Genomic DNA, 21,908 nt, shown 5'->3' with positions numbered 1-21,908 from the left:
TTAGTACACGCGTTGAAGGAACACTGTGAACCCGGATCACAAAACCAGTCTAAAGTAGCACAGGAACATCTTTCGGTAAAGACTAAAATTGTATGGGTCATAATAATTGATTTTTCTTTCATGCAAAATTCATCAGGCTATTAAGTAAAGATCATGTTCCATGAAGATATTTTGTGAATTTCCTACATGACATATATAAAAACTTAACTTTTGTGAGTGGATGGCCTGCCACAGTGCCCCTGATTAACAACTTCTTAGGCAACTTTCTCAATATTTAGATTTTTTGCAGTCTCAGATTCCCAGTTTTTAAACAGGTTGTATCTCAGCCAGATATTGTCCTATTCTAACAACTCATACATCAACAGAAATCTCATTTATTCGTCTTTCAGATTATGTAAAAATCTCAATTTCAAAAAATTGACATAAGACTGGTTTTGTTGTCTAGGTTTAGGGTTCCCCGCTGCATCTCTTTTCTTAATCGACCATGTTCTTCCATCTAAATTGGTATGAACCGGATATTTTATGGCATATATATTTATATTATAAGGTGATAATGGTTGGACAAAACAGCAGTTGATGAATAAATAAATAAATAAACAACTGACATACTGAGAACATCTTCTAAAGCTGGATTAATCTATGCGTCCAAATAAATGATCGGCTCGTCCGACAGATAGCGACAGATCCACTCGACATCTATAAAAGTTTTCATATTGGTTCTCAATAGTGATTTGTGAACATACTGTACTGTAATTGCTTTGTCATTTATCTGCATGGTTTTTACATCACATAAATAATAATGACGCGAATCACATATAATTCTAAACTATTGAGTTTAAAAGTAAACTTTGACCCAGAGCTTAATTCCTGTTTGATTTGTGTTGTCAACAGTTTGAGTTACCTTGTTTACTCAAGTTTTGTCATGTTTATTCACCAAAAAGTTAAAAGTAACATTATGCATCACAGTAATGGCCTATTTTTTGCTAGTGAATTACCAATGCTCTATGTATGCTACTGTTAAAACTGTTTAGGTTATAGGCAGGCTATACTGTATATACTAATGCACATAGAGGATATTAAGACATTAGCACATTGCAAGTATTGATAAAATACATACAGTACATTAGAGATAATGACAAACTTCCTTTTTAAGCGAAAGTGTTGGTGTTAAACAAATCCCATTGTGTTGCTTATGTAGTTTATGTATTAGATCCTTGAAAAAAAATCTTGTCATCTTTTACACAGGTGCAAAGTATGCTAAACAAAGAATTCGGACTGTGCACATGAAAACCTGACCTATATGTGTCAGTTCTCATAGCTCTTTAATGAGGAGAAAAATATTTTAAATATGAAATATATGTCATGCACTCCATCCAGGGTGTATCCTGCCTTGATGCCCGATGACTCCTGAGATAGGCGCAGGCTCCCCGTGACCCGAGGTAGTTCGGATAAGCGGTAGAAAATGGATGGATGGATATATGTCATGAACAAACCTATAATTTATTCGTCTTGTTGAGCTGTCTGTTTCTCTCTCTGTTTTTTCCAGTATTGTACAGCAAAATGGTCAATGACCGTTATTCCATTGTGCTATATAAATAAACTCAACTAAACTAATGATATAATATCTGCACATAGTTATTTTAGTGCAAATAGCAAGATATTAAGAGACTTAATACTCAATGGACAGAGCTTTAGGATAGGGGAAGGGGGAAACACATCCCAAACTTCTGTTTGGTGAGGCGTGTGGCACAAATAATAATACTTACTTCAGCTTCAACTAAGAGGGAGGATATCTTTTTAAAGGATTAATTTGAAACTACACAAAAGGTTTTTGTGCAGTATATAACATTCCCAGACAACCTGTCTCCTGCTGCGTAAACATTCAAAAGCGTTCATTTATTCTTTGCGAATAAAGCTGACTGAATGTGCATCTTTAGTACATTTATTTCCCTTTATCACTCTTACTGCGTGAATTAGAATTGATATATTTTTTTAAAAATTGTTTTACATTGAACATTTATCAAATATAAAAACAACACAGGAATGGGTATCTCCTGTTGTGTGTAGCCTACTTGTAAAAAGTGTTTCTATTTTAGCTTAAAAACATTTAAATTATGTCTAAAATATGTATAATAAATGTCGTACTAATACTTATGATAATTCAGTTTAATGCATAGTGCAAAATTACTTTCTTAGCTGACAGTTTTTAGGAGCTCGAAAGGAACACACCCCTCCCATCGCAGCCTCCTTGATTGACGTGAGCCTCTGCCAATCGTAACAGTGGAGCGTTTGTCAGAGGCGGGACTTCCCTAAGCTCCAATGCTGGATATTGTACAGCAGCTCTAGGTGACACGTAACGAAAGGTACGTCCAGGGCCTTCTTAAACTTTACGTGAACAAGTTAAAACGACTTATTTCCATAATGTAAGTAACGCGACAAAACTTCCACCCACTACGACAACCGTTTTCAAGTCAAATTCATCTCTTAAAACTTTGCAAAAAAAAAAACACCTCGAGACTTTTCGAAAGACGAAACGCACAGAAATGCGTTATGTTTTCATAGCATCTGGACATATATTTTTTCATGAGGAATCTCGCAGCTGTCTCGGCACCGAAGGGTAAGGAGGGAACCATTCCCAGGAAACTTTCTGTGGACTCCAGGAGGACGGCGATCATGGGCAACGGCGTGTGCTCCAGGAAGCAGAAGAAGATTTTCCAGTCGCTCTTACTGGTCACGGTGGTTTTCGGGATGATTTATGGTGGGATGGTGTCTTACGAGATGCACAAACAGCTGACCAGGACAGAGGCTCTGGCATTAAAATACCAGCAGCACCAGGAGTCTCTCTCAGCTCAACTTCAAGGTAAAAAAAATATGACGTCACGACGCAGATCCGCGTTACATTGTAGCAAAGTTTCAACATTGATGCGAGCAGTGTGTTCGAGTTGCGTCCTTGGTGTTCAATGATATTAACTTGTTTGGTCTGGGCTGATAAGAAAAACTTTGTTGGTTGGTTGGTTGTATAGAATAGAATCAGTGCTGCTGCCTAGTTGTTAAAAATCTGTGGCTGTATTACAAAAACATCCCCCCAAAAAAACTTATTTAGTAATTTAAAACCTATTTAAAACATTGAATTTGTCAAATCTTAACTTGGGCCTGATGATAGGATGTCCCCCTAATGTAGTAACAGCAGCCAGGTTGCAGATTATAGATAATTTTGTTATGAGAAATTTTGCAAATTTGAGATGATGAGATACTGACAAGTAAAACCTGTTTCTGCAGGTTTTCCAACCATTTTGACGTTTCATAAGTGTTTTATATGTTAATAAAGATGCATTTATTCTTATATTCTGAATTTGGTTGCATTGCATTTACACACAGTTGGTCATGTGACAGAAAAAGCTTCATAAGACAACTTTCATTTTGTAAGAACTGTGGCATGTAAACCGTGTGTTGTTGAGTGTGTGTCACATCTAGCACAGGAAATGCAGCGTTGCAGTAAAACAGGTCCATTCATGCGCGATGAATAGTTAAGATCAACAGCAGTTCCTCGGTTCAACTGGTTACAGAAGATTCTTTACATTCTTTTCTCCTTTGAAGTATAGAGTCCAATGAACCTGTCCTACGGTATAATAGTTTTCAAGTATTTGTATATACTACGTTTGTATATAACACAGCATTATATACATTGAATACATGCGCTTCATGTGAAGAAGGATTGGGGACATATCTAGTCCACTGTTTTGCACTGTTGCAAAGATGCTTTAGAGACTAAACATTATGTAGATAAGGAAAAAACTAATAATAAAGAACAGGAAAACTATATAATACACACATGCTTTTGAAATATGTCTATTGGTAGAAAGTGAAAGAATCAAAAAAAGTTTTGTTGAAGAACGAATGAAGGAATGGACATATTCAAGGAATGAGGTTCATTCATGAGTTCACTCAAGTACAGGATTGCTTCCTAAAATTAGAGTATTTATCAGTTGTTTTTATTTTTAGTACTTTTTATATTAAAAAATATGTAATTTGGTTAGACAAAAGAGACAATCTTGTCCAAAGCTCACTTTATTGGCAAAGCTGATGTTGTGGTGAGGTGGCGATAGGGTCACGAACAAACACAGCAATGTTTTGATAGCGCCACAGAGCCACAGTGTTTACACTTTTCTGAGAGTCATCCTGCGATCCGTCTCTGCATAATAAGCTAAAGGTTGAAAAACGGCCCACATCGCCTCTCATCAAATGCTATTCCTGAAACCATCATCATTATTTCCCTGAGCAAAGCACTTAACCTCACATTACTCCTGCGAAACTCGACCTGTGAGAAGTGTACCGAAAGGCACTTTGGATAAAAGCGTCGGCTTACTTTACAATTTCGCTGTTATCCTAAATCGTCGTTTCTGAAATTGAATGCACTGAAAGTAACTTTGCATGGAGTTATCTTTGCATAAGGGTGTGGAATAAAGAATTCACAACAAATCATGCTGTTCAGATTGTTCTGACTAACTTCTCAACCTCCGGGCAAACATTCTCGCTGTAAAACATAAACAAGGCTTTTAGGTCACGACTTATTACCTGGAACGATTCCAAGAGATAATATTATACCAGTTCGGCTTCATGAACACTTTGGTTATCACGACTGGCTTTTTTGTGTATCTGCGACTTTGTTTTCCAGCCGTTGTCATTGACTCATTACTTTCATGTATTTATTGGCTTATAACCTGTGCCTAAAATCTCACTCTTTCGCTCTTTTGTGTTTGTGTGTTCTGGCTCGATTCACCCCTCTGTAAGTGTTTTATAGCTACAGAGAGGAAGAGAAGAAATGGCCCTTGTCTTTCAGATTAAATACAAAGGAAGCAAAACTAAACGAAACAGTTGGCAGTGACAGATTCAGCCGTTTTGTTGCTTTGCCATATGGACTTCCATTTGTTTCATTGCTAAGTTTCTTTCATGGCTCTTTTAAGAAGTTTAGAGTTAAGCTTTGTGTGTGTTTTCATACGCAAGCATAGTTTGTTTGTTTGCGCACTATTTATTTATGTAACTTACAATTTGTATGTTTTATCACGCATGTACGCCAACAAACGTATTGGAAAAGTAATGTTACAGTGCTAAAGATGACACGAGACCTGTATATATTCTTGTACACTGGTTTATACAGTAATGAATTTAGTTGTGAATTCATATATGATAAAGCAATGTTTCTGTGGACTGCTTTCGAGCTGTACAGCCAAGATTAATTTCATTATTTCTAGATGCCCTGTAGATATATGACCGCTGTATCGCTTAAAAGTGAATATGAACGCGTTTTCTTTGCAGTATTTGAGGCCTGAATAAATACAGAGCATTAGAAACACTATTTTAATTAGAAATTCGGAAGAAATATTTCAGGGAATGAAACAAAAAGGATAACTTTACCTAAACACGTACATATAAATGGTAAATTAAATGTAAAATAGTTTTTCACGGTTGTAATTGTTTCATCACTTTTTTCACTTTGTGCATTTTGCTTTAATCTAAAATGATTTACCGAATGCATTACAAGACAAGCATTCTATGAGCATGTCTGTTCTCTTGGGATTAAACCCATGACCCTTGTGTTTCTAATGCAATCATATTTTTTACTGGATGTGTCTGGTTCGTCATTTTATTGGAAGGATATGTGAAGTCAAGAGACGTGAGGACAGAACCGCAACTTCACCCTGATGTTGAGACGAACACAAATATGAGGAGGGAGGGTCCTGTCAGGCTTCATTTCCTGTGGCATTTGAGGTTCGAGGAGGGTCATTGTATTGCATAACCGCTCATGTTACATTTCAAAAGTCATTGCACATTTAGGGCAGTTGGGTAAACCTTTCCTTGATGCCATCAGAGACATTAAAGGAGGCCAGAGCTGGCAGTTGAAGGGTCATCGGTTCACAAAGCGGAAGTATTCTTAAAAAATTGCACCAGTTAATTTGTCTTTATCTCTTTCTTCTAGTTGTTTACGAGCATCGCTCCAGGTTGGAGAAATCTCTTCAGAAAGAGCGTCTGGATCATAAAAAAGCTAAAGAAGGCAAGTGGAATTTATGAGTGCATAATTATTCATCGATGAAGAGGAAATGACTCGCAGCATTCCAGAATATCCATGATTGGATAAAAATACAAACCGAAGCCACTGATGCACGCTGAGATCACAGTGTAAAGATAATTGCTTGTTTTATTGGCTTTCACAATAGAAAAGTGACAACAGACATTGTGGTTTCACTCTCTGGATGTCTAAATTGAAGAACGAGGTTTCAGTCGACAGCCAAATGTCTATTCCAGGTTTCACATCCTGAAAGACGAGTAAAGTCTTCCTGTGCCACATAGCATCTTATTTCTAAAGAGGCAAATTATGTTTATTTATTTTTATGTTCAAATTATATGTGCATTCATATATTGACTCATTTATCTCTGTTCTTAACATGAACACTGTTTAAGATGTGGGCTTCCTTAGATGAACACGTGTTCCTTTCTCATATTCTTAAAGGGATAGTTCACCCTAAAATAAATATTCTGTCATCATTTACTCACATTCGAGTTGGTCCAAATCAGTATACATTTCTTTGTTCTGATGAACATAGAGAAAGATATTTGGAAGAATGCTTGTAACCAAACAGTTCTTGGACCTCATTGAAAAATTACTTTATCATTTTTGTTCTGTTAAACACAAAAGTAGATATTTTGAAGAATGTGGGAAAGCAAACCGTTCTTGGTCACTTGACTACCATGGTCATTTTTCCTACTATGGAACTCAATGGTGGCCAAGCATTCATCAAAATATCTTTCTCTGTGTTCATCAGAACGAAAAGAGTTAGTAAATGATGACAGAATTTTCATTTTCGGGTGAACTATACCTTTAACCCCCCTTACCTTTTGTTACCTTTGTTCCTTACAGATTTTCTTGTACACAAACTAGAAGCCCAACAGTCTCTCAACAAAGACAAGGTAAGTCATCCAAATCATGACACCGGATCCAAACAAAACATAAACAGCATCAAATACATTGACTTTGGTGTAAATGTAATGGTCGGTCAGTAGCACATATTTAGTAACTGGTAAAGTGGCTCAATCTGGTACTTGAAATGTCACATTGAACATTCTTTAATTATTTCCTTTAGCACAATGGATATTTCACCCAAATTCTGTCATCGTTCATTTAACCTTATGTGATTCAAAACTCGTATAAGGCTGTTTATTCCGTGGAATACAAAAGAAGATATTTAGAGAAATGTCTCAATGGTTTTTGTGTCCATGCAATGGAAGTCAATGGGGGTTTCGAATGACATAATGGTGAGTAAATGATGTCAGAATTTTGGGTAAATCATTGATATGTTTCACTGCTACAGAGCTTGTCTCTGTATGGTGTTATTGTAATCAAATGTACATGCCCTGCAGCCCGATGCCCATCTGTTTCCTGCTGTGTGATTGGCTCACATGTCTTTGTCTGCCGTGACCTTCGGTGGTACCGTGATGCAGCTCACAAAATGATCACATCTGTTTGTGTTTTGTGTGTTTGTTTGTTTACAGCAAGATGCCAGCGTCAGGTTTAACTCTCTGCATTCTCAGCACCAGATATTAAAGGTCAGTGGCAACCGTTTTCTACATGCTTGTTCTATAAAGCATCTGATTCGTAAATTCCCTTTTAGTAAAAAACATTCAGACAAACTGTAAGGCTTAAAGTGTTTTATATTATTTTGAGTTTTATTTTTAGGTATTGTTTAAAGTTTATAACCCAGGGGCTCACTAGGAGACTTCAACCGATTTCCAAGGGGGGGACACAAAGAAAGAAGACATAAGAATTAAAATAAGCTAAAACAAAAGTAATTTCAGTGTTTGGATATTTTAATAACAAAAATCTTTCAAAATTGTGATATCAAACTCCAAAATATTATTTTGGCTAGAAATTGTGTTTGAGCTACTGATATAACTCATCCGTACTTTTGCAAACAGATCTTATATAATCCACTGTTGTGTGTGTATTTATTCACCAGAATCAACATGATGATCTTAAAAAACAGTATTATGAACTACAAGAGCGACATCAGCTACAAGGAGACGAACACAACAGGGCTGTAGATGAACACAAACAGAAACTAGATGAACTTCATCAGATCAAACAGGCTGAGGTTTCTAAACTCCAAGGTATCACAATATCATTCACAAATGTCTTTGCACACTATTTATTACTTTACTGTTTATTCAACATACATTAAACATTACATTTCAGCTCCTGAACAATAATAGAGACCAAGATAACATAGACACTTTTAACACCTAGAAATGCCAATACGCATGCATTTACTAAAATCCATCCCAGAACATTTTAACTTCACTCTGGCAACCACCCACAACCCAGTAGCATCCTAGTGATGCCACTAAATTGTACATGCAGTATAATGCAACCTGGTCAGGGTCTTAGTCAGGTTTTTGGCTCCACCTGTTGTTTGAATGCAGTAATTACAAGCTGCAGTCGGTTCATGTTTCTCCTTTCTCTCTTTTCTTCAGAGAATGTTTATAACCTGCGTGAGGAGAACAAGCAGTTGAGAAAAGCTCATCAGGACATCTATGTCCAGCTTCAGGATAATAGGGTAATGCCCCAAGGGATTATGGGTATTGTGGTTTATTTGCAAATCTCACAGACTGTCAACTGTAAAACTACCACATGCAAATGTGGGGCATGACATGCAAATGGTATTGTTATTCAGCCTCATTTCCAAGAACCATCTCTTTTTTTCTATAGACGGTTTCAGCGGCAACAAAATAAACAAACTTTTTGTATGACTTCCTTTCTTCCGCAGAACACAAAAGAAGATATTTTGAAGAATGTCGTTAACTGACCCCCATTGACTTGCATTGGTTTTGTGTCCACACAAGTGGACAAGTGAATGGGGACCAGTGCTGCCCGGTTACCCACTTTCTTCCAAATATCTACTTTTGTGTTCTGCGGAAGAATGAATGTCATACAGGTTTGGGTGAACTGGCACTTTAACTTCTGGCAGACCTCTGCAAAGAATCAATAACTGTTGAGTCTAATTTTATACAAATAATAAATAATAAAATATTTATAAAAATGATTTTTTTTCTAAATTAAATATAGAACAACTGCCGGACCGATAATCAAACATACACCAATAATTTACTTTGGGCCAGGTACGCCTGTCAGATGAAATCGTCTATATAACATACTCCCATCACATTACATACTATTGATATTCTTTAGTTCATCAATTATGAAAGTAGGATTATATTTGTAAGTTTCTGTATCTGACACCTATATCATAAGACCTGGGTGTCAGTCTGCAGTTTGGCTTGTTTCATTTATGTTTGATCATTTTTTCTCTCATAGCAACAGCACAAGAACTTGAAATCGTCCCACGACCAGCTTGTGTTGACCCTGGAGGACCACAAGAGTGCGCTAGCAGCAGCCCAGGTGTGTGTGTGTGTGCATTAGGCTGGGACATGAGTGTGGGTCCTTCTTAATATGCATCCTCGTTTCCTCGCTCCTCCGTCCTCCATCCTATGACCCGGAAACCGATCGAGCACAGCCATCTTTAAGGATGTAAGGAAGGGGTGGAGCTACGACGCGAGGATGCAAAAATAAGAATCAAGAAGCACCCTGTGTGTGCTGTGCATGCATTCCAACAATTGCCCTACTGAGAAAAAACCCCAGGAAAAATCTTAATCGTTTACTACAAACATCATCACAAACCATGAAATGTTTACCATTGAAACCATATTTTGAGGGTTTTAGACCATGTTTTGATGGGAAATGATGTCAACATGTGTTCCTGTGGCTCTATTAGGGGAGCATTGCGTTAGGAGTGGAGTGATTTCCCAGTTTAGTCCCCAAGGAGCGCATATACTTATAAATATTTATAGATGGAATGCACTGTAAGTCGCTTTGGAAAAAAGGGAATGCCAAGTAGAGATGCACAAATATAACATTTCTCCAACGATACCGACAGCCGGTTATTGATATCTGCTTACACTGATTTTGAAGATTAAATGAATATTTCTTAACTTTCAGAATGTTATCAATTCATTTAATGACTATTAATATTGAATCTCAAACTGGTGATGCTTCTTAACATTTTCTAAATACAGAGCACAAATCCATTGCATTTTCCTGTCTTCTTTTGATTGACAGGATTGTGTCTGTTTTGAAACTAGCGGCAGTGTGAAAAGTGCTTTTATAGACAAACACACCAGTAGAGACCCAAAGAGATTTCTAGATTATAGTTAAATCACAGCGATTCACATTTTAACTCATAAATCCATCAGGACTTCTGTGATGGTTTCTTTCACCAGGGTGATCTGGAAAGATAATCCACGGAGCATTGTGGGAAATATGCTCAGGGCCTGTTTCAAACATGCACGAAAATTACAGTTTTTTTTGCTGTAGTGTGCTGCAACTGTTTAGTTGATATTCTCCTCAATGTGTTAACCCTGAACTCACTTTATAAAGCAGAATACAACAGGAACGGTGAACACGCATACTGAGGAGAATGTATATTTGAAATGGTGTATTTTTTGACCGTGGTTCTTCCCGGTCTCTGTGTTATCCAGGTTCAGGTGAATGAATATAAAGAGCTGAAGGAGACTCTGAATAAGATGCCCAGCATGAAACAGACTGCGGCTCAACCTCAGCAACATGGGGATGCTCGAACTGTGCAGCCGATGCAGAACAGAGCACCTGCTCACACCGAAGAGCAGCTCCAGGAAACCGATCGACAGGTATTAAAGCCTGTTCTTACAAACAACAAGACTTATATAAGAATCCATGCATGTTTATTCTGAGGTTAAGGTGTTGAAGTTTTACATTACTCACATGTGCGTCTCATGTGGCCTCAGTCGCACCACAAGGATGAGGATGGAGACGTGGGAGGAGCAGAAGAGCGGAGGAGAGAGCTCGCGGAGGAGGAGATGGAGCAGGCGGGGCAGCCTCAGAAACTGGATGAGGAGGACTTTGATCTAGCCCATAATGAGGTGGAGGAGCCTCTGGCCAACCAACCAGATGAGAACGCAGTAGAGAGAGAGAAACGCGCTCAAGAGGTGAGATGAGATTTAAATCATTGACATGTTAACTTGATTCCAATTGCAAACATACGGAGACGATCCGCGTTCCAAAATGTACCTTTTGGTCGTCGATGTTTTATTCACCTCCATTCTGTTTGAATGACTTTACACAGTCTCACCCCCAGGTGGCGCCAGAAGAGGCTCAGGTGCAGCATGCGCAGGTGGAGCGGGTGAAATCTGCTTATGAACAGCAGCAGGAGCAGCAGCGTCTGGCTGCGCAGCTGGCAGACGAGCGCAGACAGCTGCATCTGCGTCAGGAGGCTCTGCAGAGACAGCAGTTACAACAGCAGAAAGAGAGAGAGGAGCGACTGCATCTGCAGAGAAAGAGAGAGGAACAACAGAACAGAGAAGCTGACCTTAAAGAACAACAATTCCAACAAGAGATGCTCAGGTGAAAGACCTCCTCTTTTCTTCTCTTCTCTTCTCTTCTCTTCTCTTCTCTTCTCTTCTCTTCTCTTCTCTTCTCTTCTCTTCTCTTCTCTTCTTTAATTCATCAAGTAAATACTGTCATGTTGTGTATTCATCAGGAAGAGGGCACATTATGAGAGCATGGATGCTGATGTTGTCCAAGGAGAGGAAGACGCACGTATCACAGAGGAGAAAGGTCAGACTCCATGTGACGTCACCAGCACTTGACATCCATCCAGATGAAAAAAAGTGAACGTTTAGTGCAAACCTCAGTGTTTTTCTATTTCTGTAGGTGATATTTTATCTTTTATTTGTAGAGAGGACCAAACATCAAGAAGAACCCAAGCGTGGTGGAGAGGAGCATGTTCTCCAGGAGGATATAAAGGTGTGTTATAGCAGTTCTGTACACTCTTTATAAATGTGTGAATGTCTTTGTTTTGTGACGGTATACGTCGACCCATAGCACCCTGTAGAAGCAGATGTTGACCCTGAGAATGACCCTAACAATCAGGGCGAGGATGAGTTCGAGGAGGCGGAACAGCAGCAGCATGGTGAGGCAGAAGAGGAGGAAGAGCCGGTACCCGTGGGACACCCTGACATGCACCTGCCCAATAAGAATGAACACCAGCACGCTGAGGAACAGCTGGTGGTGAGTGACAGACACGCATCACAGTCAATCACAACGTAGTTGTTTATGTTACTTCTTTGGAAAGGAGACATTCAGACCAATGAAATTGACCAATGCTACTCATCTCAAGTTTAGTTGAATCCGAAAGGGTAGCGTTAAGATTTAGTTTTGTGTGTCGTGCAGATTGCTGGAAACCCGGACCAGCAGGAGGACAATCTGGATGAGCAGTACCAGGAGGAGGGAGATGATGAGGTCACAAAACCACACAAACACACAGTGACATAAAACACAGTGACAATAGATTATTCTTTAACATGATGATCTTGTGACTGCAGGCTCAGGACGAGATGATGGAAAACCAGAAGCGCGAGGCGGGGAGAGAGGAAGGGGGAGACCCCTATAATGAGGAGAATGGAGAACAGGTACAAAAGACAGATGTGAAAATATTCAGACATGTACTTCTTTATGTATTTGGATGAATTATCGCTTTTTGTGGCGTTACTTTTCTAAGAAAAGAAGCTTGGGTGTTATGGAAAATGAAACCGATCAGCTTACATTGAAGCATCTGTATCCCCAGACCAGAATATTTAACAGATTTATGTCTGGGATTTTATTTAGATCATTTGGTTATTATAGAAAGAATATCCAAATTGTATACATTTGCATTTATTGAGATGACTCAAGATTCAAAAATGTTACAAATTGAAAATATTTTGATCTCTTTTACAAATGCACAATGATAATAATAACAGGAGAGGGGAAAAAATGGCATAGAAAAACTAGCATGTAAAAAGAAAATGTCTAGAAGGACATCTACCCATATACACATGTGTGGTAATTAAAATGAAAAATTAAATAATTAATGTTGCACAGGGTTAGACAAAGAGCTTCACAATAGGGAGAATAAAAAAACATGTAATATATGCAAACTTTAACAATGTAGAAGAGACATTAAGAAACAAAAAAGATATGGAAACATTCAATGTCATCTAATCTCTTTCAACCCCGTTTACAATTTCAAGGTTCAAAGTTTATTATAATCCCGAAGGGTGATTTTTTTTTTTTTTTTTTTATGCAATTTCCCTGAGATCCAAGTTAAAAATAAAGCATATAAATGGATTCCAAATATGATTTAAATATATTTAAATGTCTGTGATGTACAGATCTGAACTTGAATTTTTATTACTTTCTATTGAAAGTTGTGATGTCAAAAAAAAAGTATTTCCAGAAGAAACCGTCCAAAACTGTTTTTATTTAAAAGCACTTTAATACTCATAAAACAAGATATATTTACTGTTTACATGTTGATGTTTGCACTTCTTCTATTGTACAAGTTGCCTGTGTAACTGTAGACGGGCGGCAGCGGCACAGTCGGGTGAATCAGATCAATTCCTAGTGTCCGATTACTGCCGTGCCATCTCATGACCCGCCTCAGTGCACTTTCCCTTTTCACATCGTCTGTGACATTCAAGCAGAGGTCTCAGGAAATATTTAAAAAAATTTGAGAAACACCGAGTTAAATAATGAACAATCATACAGAGCTGTGCATATATAAAGGAAGTGTCGACATGTCATCATGTTGCTTCAAGCCCATATGACTTCCATAAAACACAACAGGTGAATTTCTAATGAATACCCTAGTTTGGCCCGCCGTACATAGGAACATTTTTAGGTTTTCAAATGACACATACGTAGATGTGAGTTTATGCATCTTCCTGTGCAAGCAAGCAGTTCTTTGCCATAATATGTTAACCAGACTTTATGAAGACGAAAATGAATTTCTTTTGTGCGTATAGGAAGATGCCCGACATCAGGATGCCATGAAGAAAGATAAACGCCCCGCTCAAGATGAGGAGAACTACGAAGAGGAAGAGGAGGAAGAGCAGGGTAACGCAGATCAAGCAGCCAATGGCAGGGCAGAGATGTGAGCCGTTGGGAAGGAAGGACAGCTGGATTTAGATCCTTTTGAACATTGAACCCAATGCGTTGGCTTGTTCTGATGAATAAGAAACATGTTCCCTAACTGGTCTGCGTTAGTCAAATGAAGATGCACGAAAGCAGCGCTGACCACTAACAGACCGGACGCCCTGCTGTCTGTCTATGCGATTTGTTCAAATTAAGAATAAATACACTACAGGACTTTTGCTCGAATTTTGCACAGATTTTCAGTCTGGACTCAAAGTCTGTGCCAGTCTGCAGATTTGATCAAATATTGATTTCAAAAAGTCTGCAAGTGTATGATGTCTAGTTTAAAACAAATCTGTTCAGATCTTAAAAGTCTTGTAGTGTATTCCAGCCATTAAATACGTACGTTTGGCTTTTTAACTGATGTTGCAGGTTTGTTGCACGGATTTTAAAAGCGCAGATTTTAGCCGTCTGAAAGATTTCCCAGGTGACACTTTTCATTTGACACTGACATTATTATTGAATGATGTCTTTCCTCGCAGCTGCACGTGTCTTCGAAGTAATATTGTAATACTATTTAAACAATACATAGCTTTTCAAATGGGTGAATCTTCCTTTCAGGTGTTTGGAATTAATGTCATATTTAACAATAACATGATGCACACAAAGGAAACTCGGAGTGAAGGACAGGCAGCAGTCAACAATCAGCATTGACTGCTCAATTTGCCAAACACTGGCCACGCCCATCGACCACATTTAACTGAATGAAAATATGTTAATAATGCATTATCAGTGTGATTTGACATTACACATTCATGTAGTGACGTCTATAGATCCAAACAGATGTAGTGACGTCATTCTAGCACGCAAGTGTTGCTGTCGACAATTTTCAATTACTTTTTTATCTTAGATTTGTGTTAACTGTACCGCTGCCGAACCAAAATCGTTCCGTTTTCTATTTTAAACCAAGTGCCTCACGATACAGGAGAGATTTTGACAGTCTCTTGCCAAGATGCTTCGGCTACTGACCTCTCGTCAGAGGTCTCCTTTATGGTAACACATTTGCCTTTTGTTTTTTATTCCTAATTGTCAAGTCAATTCACAACTGCCAAGTAGTATTCTAGTATAAACTAGCATTAGTATTCAAAGCTAATGGGCCTAGAAGTCGGTTGCCTTATAACATTCAACATCAGTCTAGAGTTTAATGGCACATTGAAAGAGATTTGATAATAATGAGACATCGTGTTCAGATATTTGCATATTTGAGGAGTAAACAACAGTTGCACGATTTACACACGATTGTTTGTCCAGAATGTATACTGAATCACTACAATAATGGAATATCGTATTTATTTTGTATTTACTTGTTCTGTCTTATATATCATCTTTCTTGTTTTTTATTTTCAAGACACCAGATTTTTAGACTGGATAGTTGATGTAATTTTTGTGAAACCAACTTTGTTTGATACTTTGTATTTAAATAAATGTATCTATATGTGTATACAATTTTGTAAACGTGAAATATATCCGTTTTGAGAGGTTAATTTGTGTTCCATCTTGTTGATAATGGCATGTGAGCAGAATAGAAAATTGGTGGAAGGGTTTTATAGTTTATCTTCCTCTTTTAATCCTGCACAAACGTTGAGACTGGAGGCTGACCTATTTTTTCTTGCTTGTTGACCTTGAGTAGAAAGAGAGTGTTTTCTTCCATCTTTTATCCACCCTTTATGTCATTCCAAATGTATATGGATTTCTTTCTTCTGCAGGAAACGCAAAATAAGTTATTTTGAAGAACGTTGGAAACAAAAAAAAAACTTTGACCTCGTTGACTTCCATTGTCCGCACACAAAACCACCGAGACATTTCCCAAAATATCTTCTTTTGTGTTCCACAGAAATGACAGAATAAGTTGTATTTTTATTTTCTTATCTTTGAAAATAAATGAAGACACTATAAACTATGTTCCTGCTGTTAGATAATGCCGCAATAATATGTTTTGACTATATAAATGCTGTGTTTGTGTTATTCTCCTGGCAGGCATGTGTAATGAATCTTTGCAGATTATGTTCTCCATGGGGAAGCCGCGGTCTGGTGACAAACAAAGCCGCCTCTCGCAGATTTAATAATCTGTATAATTTTGTCAGATCTCTCGTTTCTTCTCGGCTCAGACTTGAAATTGACAACAAAATTAACACAGAATACTGAAGCGCATATGAATTAGTGATTGTGCTGAAAGGCGGAGGCGTACTATAAAGCGTCACGCTACACATTAAGCGAAGGCCTATATGAAGACGTTGTTTTTTTCAATATGTGAATTGTGAAATTCGGTGATGTCGGGGTTTGGTAAGCAGTTCATCGATTGATAAAATAATTGTAAATCTTTTTTTTTACTAGAACATAGTCGGTATATTGTTTTAAATATAGTAAACGCAATATCATTACTACGGCTTATATACGGCAATTTGGATCAATTACATTTGTGTAAAATTTAGCCCTGAAAGTGAAGTTTAACTTGAAGTCGCAATAAAGCGAATAAACTTTATTTTGGAATCATTCAGTTCTGATTGTACTTTTAAGAAATCGCATCCATGTCGTGATTCTGGACATCCACCTGACCCTCTGAGAACCTGCGGTGACATCATCAGCCGATCAGCAGAGTCACATTACTGCATCTGATTCCGTCTCTCTGCCCTCTTTTCACACCATGTCAGCTGAGCATCGCTCAATAACACCCGAGAACCGACACGGCTGTCAAAACAGTCTTCAGGATAGTGTGAACTTCAAGATCAGGGTTGGCTGGTCATTGAGCCACCGAATAGCCCGAATAACCAGCAGCAGACGCTCTGCTGATGAACCACAAAATGTCAACAGATTACAGATTTTGGGTGTTCAGCTTAACTTTTCTAAATTGTATGGATCAAATGTAAAGCAGAGGTACATAAATAGCTTTAATTTGTCATGAAAATGCACATGATCATTGAAAACGTTGCATTACAGAGACTTGCAGTATTTGACAGTACACTGGATTAGACATTGGCTTTAGGTTCTGTCTTCGAGGCTTAAATTCAAGAGCTGCCGTCACAGAATAATACAAAACCTGGCTGCCGCCGGTGACGGAGGAGGAACGCAATCTTCCGGCAGCTTTGGGATGCCATCCAGAACCAGGAGGTTTGGCAAACAGGCGAACACGCTGCAGAGAAAACACATAGGTGAGTCTGAATCTCTCGGCTCGCTCCGAACACTTGATGATGGAGCAGTTCTTGAGCCAAATCTTTATTTCGCTAAATTATGATCTCATCATCTCGTATGGCTATTAACTCTGGATGTAATGTGGTTTTCGAGACAGATGACCTCCCTCCCATATGGCTTTTGACATTAATTGAAAGATGTAATTTACTGATGAGTCCACTTCTCATGTTTTGACATGGAGTTATTGAAAGCTGAGTGGTGTTCTATAAATAACCTGAAGATAAATCGGCCGGTCTCACCGTGAGCGGTAGTGCTCCAGAAACTGGCAGGGGTTGCGTTTCAGGGTCAGAGACCGCAGCGGCGTGTTCCTCAGCAGACACAACTCACTCAGGGAGGAAATACTGTTTTCAGACAGGCACAAGTGCTGGATAGCGGGAACTTTTGGCAGCTGACGGACGGACGTCAAATGGTTCCGATGAAGATTTAGGATTTTACATCTGTAAAAACACGGGCATGCTCTCGATCACATTTAAATAGATTTTGCGATTGAATCTAGAATTTAAATCTGTCTCTTTTTGGTTTAAAATAAAAAAGATTTAGCTAGCACAGTATATAGAGAATAATTGTTGAAAAGGGTCTCCTTACTTTAACCCAATTCACAACCGTTTAATATAACAATGAATTATATTTTTGAGCTGTCAGGTCTTTGGATTTAAGTAAAGCAACCTTTTAAATTATGGATTGCACCTTTAAAAAGTAAACGAAAAGAAGACTTTGACTTTTACCACCTTTGTTTATTACATCGATCAAAGTGACGCGTTCCAGAAACACGTGTGGATTATTTGTGATGAAAAATATATTAATTTTAGAAGATAAAATCTAGAATTTGATATGCTAATATTTGATATTCTCAATTCAGGACTGTCGAACGATAACTCGTGATTGCACATCCAGAATAAAAGTTTGTGTTTACATAATATTTGTCTGTGTACTGTGCATATTCATTATATATTTATATCCACACGTACACATACATTTATACATATTTAGGATTTTGTATTTACAGTATTTATATTTACAAATCATTTATATTATATATACATATATGTTTTTTCTTAAATATATGCATGTATGTGTCGGTGTTTACAAATACAAAATTAATATGCACGGTAAACAGACATATATTATGTAAACACAAACTCTTATTTTGAAATGATACATAATTAACAGTTTCCTATTTACTTTAAAATAAAATGGTCATATGAGATTACACCACAAGGCTTAAATTGCACAACATGTATTTTATTACACGAGCACACACAACAACTACTGCCATATAATGGGATGGCGTCCAGTGAAAACTCACTTTCTTGCAAAAGGGAATGATTATTAATGCTACATTACACTCCTGGCTGATGTACAACAGATGAGATGACCAGATTATAGTCTACATCTGTACGCTATAGTGTTAGCATGTATTCAGAATCAAATGATTTAGTTTCACACCTTGGCAGTCTGACAGAACTGAGATCTTTCAGGGAGTTGTCCACCAGCTGAAGATGTTCCACTCGAATGAGTCTCTTCAGAATACGAGTAAAGTTCTCTAGCTGGTATGGATCACCCAGATCCTGATAAGACAAGTTCAGTACCTGCCCATAAAACAGAAACAAAGATGACATCGCTTTAATTGCTCTTGTATTGAGATTATTTTACGTATACAATCCACATTCATTTTACACCTCCAATACTCTTCATGTATTTCAACAACTTTCTGTTTTTATTTCTTAACAATTTCCGAAACAAAACACAACTGCGGTGGTATTTTGAAGTTTGAAAGATGCAGTTGGTAGGGTGTTCCTGGTAGACCGATGGACATGGTTATTAATACCAGTGATGATGTCAGCATTATGATTATTATAAATGAACAAGTTAGGCTCACCGCACAGTTCTCCCAGTTCTCCTGAAGTCTCTCCTCCCATTTCTGTGTTCCCTCCTCTCTCCTCTTTCTCCTGCCGCCTCTGAGAAATATGTCTTCGCTGTTAACAGACAGCTCCTCTTCAGCGGGGCCTGTTTGAGGACATCATCTAAATAGATGCAATAATACAGCGTATATATCATAAATCACCTGATAAATGAAGTCTTACCCTCTCTGACTCTTGGGCAGGCGAGCTGGTCTCCACGCACATCATGCTCCTCTAAACAGTGCCACGAGGCGAACCTGAACCGACTGGATGGCAGCTACATGAAACAACATTCAAGACACCATACAGACACATGGGCTGTCAATCAAAGCACGCTCTTCATTCACAATACTGACCGAAGTAAGTCATTGCACCATAACGTTGATATTTAGCGTCACACACAAATCAGTGGTATTACTTTACTTAAAGCATATATGTATAATGCATAATATTTGTAACTACAGTTTATACATTATAACACTCATCGATTCATTTTTAAACTCAGCATTTTAATAATTCTTACTAACAACATTTAATGTATTACAACATACTTACTGGTGTGGCAACAATGCCGGAGTCTGGAGTCAGTTCCACCGAGAGAGGAGTGTGTGTATCGCTTAACTCAGAGAAGTGAGATTGAGACTTAGGAAAACTTTCACTGCTGGTAATCACTCCAGAGGAACTGGAGAAGAGAGAGAGAGAGAGAGAGAGTGAGTGAGTGAGAGAAAGAGAGTGAGGGGGAGAGAGAGATTTCTTTTAAAAGTATTCAAGCAAAGTTTCTTTACATTTTGAACCATGTACATTTTATGTGATATTATGGTCTGTTAAGCAATAGTGTTGTTTGTTAATTATCGGTAATCTCGTGAACAGCCTTAACCATAGAAAGCATTTTGTCCGTCGGGAGTTTATTGCATTTTTAGACATTCTGTCATAATACTGAAATGATTAAACTGTTAACGCATCAGAGACATAAAACTTTTGTTGAAGCACGTTTATGTGGTTAAGTTGACTGAATCATATTAAATGTAATTGTTGACTTTAATTCATGATTTTACTATAATAATTCTATGTGAATAAAGTTGTCAAGTCAACTTTCAAAGAAACAGAGAAGTTTCTTTTAAGGAAATTAAAAAGGTATTATTGGATGTTTTTCTAAACCGTAATATTATGAAGAACAAAATAAATATGACACTGTCTGTGAAATCCAGGCTTCAGACTCATAATCTTATTATGAGATAAGGTGCATCAAAGTTTGATTTTCACTATGATTTTAATCTTTCAATATTAAAGATGTCAAACCTTTACATTACTGTGTGTGAGATGATTTTATGTAGAAAGCATTAAATAACAAAAAATGACTTGCTGGGTCTTACATCCACAAATGTCAAATATTTTTCTTTTGTATTTTAATAATTTGTTCCAATGCAAATCAACACAGTAGTCACATAAAGGGCATTTTAAGGTGCTTTTGAACCGTTTTTTAACAGCACATCTGTCTGAAGCACAAAACACAGCACGCACACATGATGTGCTGTAGAATACGTTCTCTATATAGGCAGCTCAGTAGTTGTTGAGACAAAGCCGCAGCAGGTAATGAGATCCTGGGCGTCCTCACATCCGCTGGGCTGAGGCTCTGGTGTACATTACTCTGAACTCTGCACCCTGATCCGAATTAAAGCCAGCTGTCACTAGAATAGCACGTCACCAGACATTATCTCAAACAATTGATAGTAGAATAGATAGATAGAATAGATTTGATAGATAGAACTTTATTGTTCATATGTTTTCAATTGCACAGGTATTAATACACTATGTCTAATTTTTTGGTTGTGCTGCTGCTTGCCTTATAGATACATATATATTACCTGCTGAAAATAAACACTGATAAATCCTAATGGATTCAATGGTTAGATTGGGAATTGTATTGATTTCAATGGACACTATAATGGTCTCTGTTGGGAATGTGTTGGGTTAAATTGGAGGGCTATTCTCAGGCAAATGGAATCCTATAGAACACCATTAAATCCTACTGGAATTTTGTAGTGGATTTAATGGTAAACAGCTTGGTCTATTATATTATTTGCAATGGATAACATCAGATTTTCAGTTGTTTTATTCAGAGACACTTAACGATTAGCTTTAGTGCCATGTGAGTATGCAATATTGTGAGTATTCAACATTAAATATATTTATAACATAAATTGTGACAATATTAAACTATTTAAACATCAAGTTCATTTAATGCCCATATGTGATGCAAAAACAGCATCTTAACGGTGTGAAACAATAAACTTAAACCCACGAAGCAGACATTTTCAGGTTACAAATAAACAAAGCGAAATTTTCTTACCTTTCGGACATCTCCTTCGGTTCTGACAGATCCCTTTGGCATCGACACGCAGTTAAGATTGTTATCAATGAAGAATATAACGCGCTTTCCCATTGATGGTGGAATAGCAGTCGTGTTAAAGTGCGACAGGTGAGTGCGAGTTCTGCGCATGCGCGAAACGCCACCAGGTTCAGTGATCCGCGCGCCGAGGTCAAACAGGGCAGCGAGTGCGCGCGTGTCTAAGGTTGCACTTCGGTGACTTTAGGAAAGAGTCCCAGTGTGATTGAAAGCAGTGTTTCATATACAAATACTAATAGTGAAAATGCTTCTCATGTTTATTCTGATAATCTGCAATAAAAATAGAATGAAAAGTTGGATTTTACATAAATAT

General features: G+C 37.8%; 2 protein-coding genes across 4 annotated transcripts; one reads left to right on the top strand and one right to left on the bottom strand.

Annotated features, from left to right (window-relative positions):
- Nucleotides 1-2,307: 2,307 nt before the first annotated feature.
- On the top strand, nucleotides 2,308-15,998 carry golim4a (golgi integral membrane protein 4a). 3 transcript variants are annotated; one of them, XM_056766709.1, is made up of 16 exons: nucleotides 2,308-2,860; nucleotides 5,978-6,052; nucleotides 6,917-6,966; nucleotides 7,549-7,602; nucleotides 8,013-8,163; nucleotides 8,527-8,609; nucleotides 9,368-9,451; nucleotides 10,588-10,755; nucleotides 10,873-11,073; nucleotides 11,211-11,488; nucleotides 11,625-11,701; nucleotides 11,823-11,890; nucleotides 12,017-12,154; nucleotides 12,317-12,385; nucleotides 12,469-12,555; nucleotides 13,930-15,998. In XM_056766709.1, the coding sequence occupies exons 1-16, from the start codon at nucleotides 2,584-2,586 to the stop codon at nucleotides 14,059-14,061; spliced, it is 1,992 nt and encodes a 663-aa protein (XP_056622687.1). In that variant the 5' UTR covers nucleotides 2,308-2,583; the 3' UTR covers nucleotides 14,062-15,998. The 3 variants fall into 3 exon arrangements, with proteins under 3 accessions (XP_056622687.1, XP_056622686.1, XP_056622685.1); XM_056766708.1 differs by having other exon boundaries at nucleotides 2,310-2,860; nucleotides 11,223-11,488; nucleotides 11,969-12,154; XM_056766707.1 differs by having other exon boundaries at nucleotides 2,310-2,860; nucleotides 11,969-12,154.
- A 975-nt stretch (nucleotides 15,999-16,973) lies between these two features.
- Nucleotides 16,974-21,732, bottom strand: LOC130435906 (protein tilB homolog). Its single transcript, XM_056766782.1, has 7 exons — nucleotides 21,539-21,732; nucleotides 19,744-19,870; nucleotides 19,372-19,465; nucleotides 19,167-19,294; nucleotides 18,734-18,876; nucleotides 17,527-17,724; nucleotides 16,974-17,228 (listed from the first exon to the last, which is right to left on the bottom strand). Exons 1-7 carry the CDS (start codon nucleotides 21,547-21,549, stop codon nucleotides 17,117-17,119), a joined length of 813 nt encoding a protein of 270 aa, XP_056622760.1. The 5' UTR covers nucleotides 21,550-21,732; the 3' UTR covers nucleotides 16,974-17,116.
- Between the last annotated feature and the right edge of the window lie 176 nt (nucleotides 21,733-21,908).

This window comes from Triplophysa dalaica, chromosome 14 (genome assembly GCF_015846415.1).
Source record: "Triplophysa dalaica isolate WHDGS20190420 chromosome 14, ASM1584641v1, whole genome shotgun sequence".
In the NCBI taxonomy this organism is placed as follows: domain Eukaryota; kingdom Metazoa; phylum Chordata; class Actinopteri; order Cypriniformes; family Nemacheilidae; genus Triplophysa; species Triplophysa dalaica.
Note: the sequence above shows the minus strand (reverse complement) of the source record. Positions and strands in the feature narration are given on the sequence as shown.

Coding starts and splice junctions, on each gene's coding strand:
- golim4a (XM_056766707.1), top strand. CDS start 2,584: ATGAGGAATCTCGCAGCTGTCTCGGCACCGAAGGGTAAGGAGGGAACC. Junction 11,074..11,210: donor GAGAGAAACGCGCTCAAGAG/GTGAGATGAGAT, acceptor GACTTTACACAG/TCTCACCCCCAGGTGGCGCC. Junction 12,556..13,929: donor ATGAGGAGAATGGAGAACAG/GTACAAAAGACA, acceptor TTGTGCGTATAG/GAAGATGCCCGACATCAGGA.
- LOC130435906 (XM_056766782.1), bottom strand. Junction 19,295..19,371: donor CTGCCCAAGAGTCAGAGAGG/GTAAGACTTCAT, acceptor GTCCTCAAACAG/GCCCCGCTGAAGAGGAGCTG. Junction 17,229..17,526: donor CTGGAGCACTACCGCTCACG/GTGAGACCGGCC, acceptor TTTTCTCTGCAG/CGTGTTCGCCTGTTTGCCAA.